At 47.5% G+C, this 7,500-nt stretch overlaps 1 protein-coding gene across 1 annotated transcript in view; it reads right to left on the bottom strand.

Annotated features, from left to right (window-relative positions):
* Positions 1 to 3,377: 3,377 nt before the first annotated feature.
* The window catches only part of hs2st1a (heparan sulfate 2-O-sulfotransferase 1a), a 57,320-nt gene continuing 53,197 nt past the window's right edge, over positions 3,378 to 7,500 (bottom strand). Inside the window, exons 6-7 of the mRNA XM_070541819.1 lie at positions 5,503 to 5,660; positions 3,378 to 3,991 (exon numbers count right to left, since the gene is read on the bottom strand). Coding sequence (XP_070397920.1) covers positions 3,768 to 3,991; positions 5,503 to 5,660 — 382 coding nt within the window. The 3' untranslated portion in view covers positions 3,378 to 3,767. The remainder of the gene's footprint in view (positions 3,992 to 5,502; positions 5,661 to 7,500) is intronic.

Raw genomic sequence — 7,500 nt, 5'->3', positions numbered from 1 at the left:
AAAAGGCAATCGAGAGAGGAAAATGCGACGAAGACGGTGAGAAAATGAGCGCCAGCAGTCGGAAAGTGGAGATTTCTTAAAGTGTTCAGTTATTAAATCCATAGAAATGATGAATATTTGATATATTGCTTTTTTTACATTATTAAATCATTTTACATATAGTTTTGCATCATTTTGGTTATAAATGTACTCTACGCAACAGAAAATCTGAGGAGCCACTTGGGAGCCGAAAGAGCCGGCTCTTTTTGGTGAGCTGAGCCAAAAAAAACGGCTCTCTAAAAAGAGCTGGAATTCCCATCACTACTTTCCACTTCGTGTCCAATCAGCTTCGTTCAGCACAGGTGGACTCCATCAACCTGCTGAAACGCCTCAGGGACGATCAGTGGAAACCGAACGCAGCTCGGCTCACTTCTGAGCTACTTATGATCATGTGATTTGTCACGTTTTCATTTTTAGTACATTTGCAACAACTTCAAACTTCCACATTTTCATTATGGGATGTTGTGTGTTGAATTTTATGGGCAAAATGAATTGAATCTGTCTTAGAATGAAGCTGCAACATAAACTAATAAGTGAAGCGCTACGAAGACTTTATGTTTTCTGCTGCCTTTTCAGCTTTTATTAGTTTCCGTTTCATTAATCGCTTTCAACGGCTTTCATATTGCAGGATTTAGCTCGTTTCTGCAGCTTTTCGGTACACGTGGTGTCCTACATCTATCTGCAGTTATCCTCCGTACACATGGTCCTAGTTGTTTTGTACTTTGGTCTTTTCCATCTGGCGCCAGTTGTGGGGTCTATGGTCCAGCGCCCTGTGTGTGTGTGTGGTTATGTGCTGAGTTTCTTCAGATGACATCACTGCCCTCTCCTGGCATCCACTTCCTTCCTGTTCTAGACTTTCCAAGATTTCTGGATTATTCTCTGGGGGTTCCTGCCTTCCAGCCTCGCTCTGGTCCCGGCTTGCTTCTCCAGCAGTAAACCTGCAGTCTGAGAGCGAAGCGCTCCGTTAGGAACAATCGGGTCACTGATGTGTGATGAAGCTTGATCATGTGTGTGAGAAGGAGGATCTGAACTCACACTGGGTACAGAAAGTACTCAGACACCTGTTGATTTTCAGGGTTTGTTATGTTTGTATTTCTACTCAAGCCTGTTTTTCATCAAATGGCAAAAAGTGAACTTTATTTCATACGGGTCATGTCAACCCGACACCGGAGGTGTGGATTATGAAGGCTCCGTAACTTATCCCGTTCCATCTCTTTTATATATGAAGTCATCTCTTCTGGCTCCTTAATGACTTAAGTTGTTTCAGTCGTATGATGTGGTACCTACATGCGTTTTAAATCTAAAGTGTTTTAATACAGTGCTACAGTAATGATGAGTTAAACATATAATGGTTTATTCCAGATCTTAGATTACACCAGATTAGTCTGTTGTTGGATTTAATAATGCTAATCTATCAGCATATTCACAGATTATTGTTAATGGTTCATATTTTCACTTCACATTCAGAAATAATCTTACAGGAGTGGCGTCTGAAGTCGATGACGACGCCCACTTTAACGTGTCAAATGCTGATTTGTCCAAATTGACAAACAACAGTTAATAAAAGCGTTCACTTCCTGAACAAGCCAGTTCTGGCGAGCTACCCTTCGGCCGACTGGGTAAGCGAAGCATAAGGAGCCATCTTCCCTTTTGACCCCAAGGTCAAAACCTTCCTTGCAAACTGCATCAGATGCTAAGCAGCTTCCAGCAGTCACCTGGAAGTTAGTGCAGACCAGACGGTTCGTATTAGAGGTGGAACTACGGGCTCCAAACATCAACTCCATCATGTCGTCCCGACGTCTCCGGCCCCGGGTCACACGGGGCGTGGGACGGCTTTATTAATGCGTAGTTTGTTAAACCAGACATTCAGACTGATTTTACCACCCAGACATCAGGATTTGTTTTGCTAACATCGAAGCTCACGTTCCGTCATCTCAGTTACCTTGTTTCGACCATCGTCCATCATAATTAGTTCTGTCATCATTAGTTTAGAAGTAAATAAATAGTATTTCATCTTAAATAGATTTTTATAAACTAAATTTTACCTCCGTCTCAAATTATTATGGTGTGATTTCCCTGCACTGCCAAAAACAGCTGGTTCCATCAAATGTCTAAAGATCAATAATATTGATAATTCATATTTATATGGAATATCACATCTTACTGGTCATTTATTTAAGGTAACCGCTACATCCCGTTACACCAGTAATATTTATCCATTTATGTTTATTTTTAACATCAACATCCCGTTGAAAGGAGAGAGCAAACCCTGCAACTGTTCTTAGTTTAGAAACAAAAGGGTGTTTATTCTAAAACGACAACAAATCCGGAAATATTTAAGAGAAAAAAACATCTCTGAATAAAGTCAAGTCTGATGTTAGAATTAGACTTTTTTCTCATAACTCTGAGACCAAGTCGAGGCGTCTAACAGGGTTTAGCCACGACCCCAGCACCTTCTTGTCCGGGGATCGGACCGCCAAGGCTCCCGCCTCGGTCTGCCACCCGATCCACACTGCACCGGACCCTTCATGTTCCTCCTGCGGGTGGTGGGTCCACGGTTGGATGAGCCCAGGTATCCGGTTCGGGCTCGGCCCGGCCACCAGGCGCTCGCTCACGGGCCCCAACCGCAGGCCTGGCTCCAGGGTGGGACCCCGGTAACCCTCCGGGCCGGGTACTCCGACTCTTTGATTGTAAATCCATGAAATATCCTGTGAAGCGTTCTTTGTCTCACCCTTCACCTAAGACCCATTTGTCATGGGAGACCCTACCAGGGGCACAAAGTGCCCCAGACAGCACAGCTCCTAGGATCATTAGGGCACTTAAGCTCCTCCACCACGATAAGGTTCAAGGAGGAGCACCTTCTCCGTTACCACCTTTGGGTTGTAACACGAACCTGTCTAATTCCTGGGAAACCTGCTTTTGACCAACATGGTTCGAGACAGACTTTCTGCACCGTTGCATATCAGGCCCCCCACCGTGACTCTTCTGAGCAGACTCGCGTCTCTTAACGGCACGTTTCCCACCGTGCTTGTCCAACTCATCCGTTTTGATGGTTCGGGAAAGCTCCACACGCACCGGACCTGTGCTTAAGTCCCGCCTCCCGGTTTGATGCCAGCCACGGCTTCCTCCACGCACTTTATGCAAGATTTACGAAAGGGGAGGCGGTCAAGAGTGCGGGACGGAGCCTGGTCCCGCTGCTCTCCGGGCCGGCACGCGTCGGCATGAAGCGCGCGCTTCGGGGGGTCGTGGAAAAGTTGGGGTTGCTAAGCCGTTGCTTTAGCCACCGCCTGGCTCCGCCCATGCATTCACACCTGCTTCGATACAAGACTCAGAAAAAGTAGGGTCAGAAAAGAATCCGACGTTTTATTCCAGTCTAATAAGAAAACATCACAGCCAGCTTTTTACAGTGTGTGAGCGTCAGCAGCAGGAGTGAGGCGTGAGGGTGGCGTTCGCCATATAAAAGGTTAGTTTGTACATATGAACAACAATCGTCTCAAAGACATCAAACACAACCAGACAGTACACAGCTGTCCGTCTCTCTCATGCCAGCAGGGCGCCTCGCTCGGGAAGCTGCTAGGAACAACCAGCTGACTGTCCAGTTCGGTTGCTTCTCCACCTCCTGTTCTCCATCAGCAGGAAGTCTCCACCCTTCCTTCAGAAAGCACAGTTACTTTACCCGTACCAAAAGCCCCGGGCTCCTCTGAAACTACCCCCGGAAACCAGCCTCCTCAGTTTTTGGGGTAGATTTTCTCGTAGAAGAAGTTTTGTGCCAGCAGGTAGAGCTCCCCGTCCTTTTCTCTGACCGCGTGCGCCCTGACGAACTGGAACTGCTCCAGAGCAAACTCGTAGAACTCGTTCTCCATCTTCCAGATGGCCGACTGCTGCAGCTTGGTAATGGACTCCTTTGTGGGCGGCTTCTTCTCACTGGTCTTCCGGAGGTGGGATTTCTTGCCTGTAAGAGAACGAGGATGGACGTTGGTGTTCTGTATCACAGGCAGATGGAGATTTTCCTGCTGCTTCTTAAACCCAACGAAACCTAATTCAATGTTTAAATGTTGGTTAAACCTCGGTTACATCAGCAGCTGGCTCCAGTACAATGACAGTATTATCCAGTATAACAGTATAGTACCTCCATACTATAGGAGAAGTATTTCTAAGCACATTAAAAACAGCATGGCAGCCGACCAACAGGCTGCAGATCAGTAATAAAACACATAGCAACAATAAAAGTTGTGGAAACGCCAGATTTGATAACTTTGAGTTTTTTATAACTGAGTTCTCGAGACATGAAAGTAAATTTCACTATAGTCGGTCTCTATCTGACAACGCAGTTCCATCTTTACTGTCCTCAGCATCTCAGAGGAACGTAGCAGAGGGCAATATTTTCAGTTCTAGCCCCTCACAAATTGATGCCTTAGTTCATCGTGTTAATTCCTCTTTACGTGTGGCATTAGATGATGTTGCCCCTTTAAAAAAGGTAATTAGGGACAGGAAGCTGGCTCCCTGGTTTAACTCTCATCTACGAGCCTTAAAACAAAACTCTAGGAAACTGGAGAGAACATGGCGCTCTACGCACCATGAGGAGGCCTACCTGTCCTGGAAATATAGTCTTGTGCTTTATAAAAATAAGCTTCAACAAACTAGAACTGCTTATTTCTCAGCGTTAATTGAGGAGAATAAGCATAATCCTACATTTCTTTTCAGTACAGTTGCTAAACTTACACAGAATTAGAATGAAGCTGCAGCCTGTCCTTCTCACTGCTGCGACGAGCCCACACACACACACACACACACACACACGCACACGCACACGCACACACACACGCACACACACACACACACACACACGCACACACACACACACACGCACACACGCACACGCACACACACACGCACACACACACACACACGTTACAGCAGCACACACACACACACACACACGCACACACACACACACACACACACACACACACGCACACACACACACGTTACAGCAGCACACACACACACACACACACGTTACAGCAGCACACACACACACACACACACACGCACACACACACACACACACACACACACACACACTCACACACACGTTACAGCAGCACACACACACACACACACACACACACACACACACACACATACACACGTTACAGCAGCACACACACACACACACACACACACGCACGCACGCACGCACACACACACACACACACACACACACACACACACACACACACACACACACACACACACACACACACACAGCGCTGCCGTGCCTTGAGCTGCACAACCGTCGTTTAAGGGAGACAACACACAGTTTTCCCTGCGCCTTTAACCCCGCTCACATGCTCGGAGATTTCACCGTTCCTGAGAAGTGTGTGTGTGTGTGTGTGTGTGTGTGTGTGTGTGTGTGTGTGTGTGTGTGTGTGTGTGTGTGTGTGTGTGTGTGTGCGGTACCTGTCTTGTACAGCTCAGTAGCTCCTCTGAAGAAGCGCGGCAGCGCGGCCTCCAGCATCATGATGAAGTCCTCCAGCTCCTCCGTTACTCCGACCAGCAGGTACCTGTTCACCAGGTTGTACTTGGCCTGCTCCAGCGCCCACTGACTGCCCACGTTCCTGCACACACACATCAGCTTCACCTTCTGAGTCTACTTTAGTTCCAGGCTGCTGCGTTGGAGTTTGGAGAAGGAAACGAGCATTTGGGAAAGCAGATGAAGAGCGATGCCAGATCCAAACACAACAGGGATGAGACAACTGGCAGCAGCGTCCCAACGGACACAGAAACAGGAATAAACCTGCGTTCGCTGAGGACCGCTCGCCTGTGTCCAAGTGAAGCGAAGACCCCCAACCACACCTTGTACCTGCTTCACACGTTAGAAGAGACTGTTGAGTCTACTGCTGGTGTTACTGGTGTACTGTTGGTGTGTTACTGGTGTACTGTTGGTGTGTTACTGGTGCACTGTTGGTGTGTTACTGGTGTACTGTTGGTGTGTTACTGGTGTACTGTTGGTGTGTTACTGGTGTACTGTTGGTGTGTTACTGGTGTACTGTTGGTGTGTTACTGGTGCACTGTTGGTGTGTTACTGGTGTACTGTTGGTGTGTTACTGGTGTACTGTTGGTGTGTTACTGGTGTACTGTTGGTGTGTTACTGGTGTACTGTTGGCGTGTTACTGGTGTACTGTTGGCGTGTTACTGGTGCACTGTTGGTGTGTTACTGGTGCACTGTTGGTGTGTTACTGGTGTACTGTTGGTGTGTTACTGGTGCACTGTTGGTGTGTTACTGGTGTACTGTTGGTGTGTTACTGGTGTACTGTTGGTGTGTTACTGGTGTACTGTTGGTGTGTTACTGGTGCACTGTTGGTGTGTTACTGGTGCACTGTTGGTGTGTTACTGGTGCACTGTTGGTGTGTTACTGGTGTACTGTTGGTGTGTTACTGGTGCACTGTTGGTGTGTTACTGGTGCACTGTTGGTGTGTTACTGGTGCACTGTTGGTGTGTTACTGGTGCACTGTTGGTGTGTTACTGGTGCACTGTTGGTGTGTTACTGGTGCACTGTTGGTGTGTTACTGGTGCACTGTTGGCGTGTTACTGGTGCACTGTTGGCGTGTTACTGGTGCACTGTTGGCGTGTTACTGGTGCACTGTTGGCGTGTTACTGGTGCACTGTTGGTGTGTTACTGGTGCACTGTTGGTGTGTTACTGGTGCACTGTTGGTGTGTTACTGGTGTACTGTTGGTGTGTTACTGGTGTACTGTTGGTGTGTTACTGGTGCACTGTTGGTGTGTTACTGGTGCACTGTTGGTGTGTTACTGGTGCACTGTTGGTGTGTTACTGGTGCACTGTTGGTGTGTTACTGGTGCACTGTTGGTGTGTTACTGGTGTACTGTTGGTGTGTTACTGGTGTACTGTTGGTGTGTTACTGGTGTACTGTTGGTGTGTTACTGGTGCACTGTTGGTGTGTTACTGGTGCACTGTTGGTGTGTTACTGGTGCACTGTTGGCGTGTTACTGGTGCACTGTTGGCGTGTTACTGGTGCACTGTTGGCGTGTTACTGGTGCACTGTTGGTGTGTTACTGGTGCACTGTTGGTGTGTTACTGGTGCACTGTTGGTGTGTTACTGGTGCACTGTTGGCGTGTTACTGGTGTACTGTTGGTGTGTTACTGGTGTACTGTTGGTGTGTTACTGGTGTACTGTTGGTGTGTTACTGGTGTACTGTTGGCGTGTTACTGGTGTACTGTTGGCGTGTTACTGGTGTACTGTTGGCGTGTTACTGGTGTACTGTTGGCGTGTTACTGGTGCACTGTTGGTGTGTTACTGGTGTACTGTTGGTGTGTTACTGGTGTACTGTTGGTGTGTTACTGGTGCACTGTTGGTGTGTTACTGGTGCACTGTTGGTGTGTTACTGGTGTACTGTTGGTGTGTTACTGGTATACTGTTGGTGTGTTACTGGTGTAC

Source organism: Nothobranchius furzeri, chromosome 11 (assembly GCF_043380555.1).
Source record: "Nothobranchius furzeri strain GRZ-AD chromosome 11, NfurGRZ-RIMD1, whole genome shotgun sequence".
In the NCBI taxonomy this organism is placed as follows: domain Eukaryota; kingdom Metazoa; phylum Chordata; class Actinopteri; order Cyprinodontiformes; family Nothobranchiidae; genus Nothobranchius; species Nothobranchius furzeri.
This window is presented reverse-complemented; position numbering and strand designations above follow the sequence as displayed.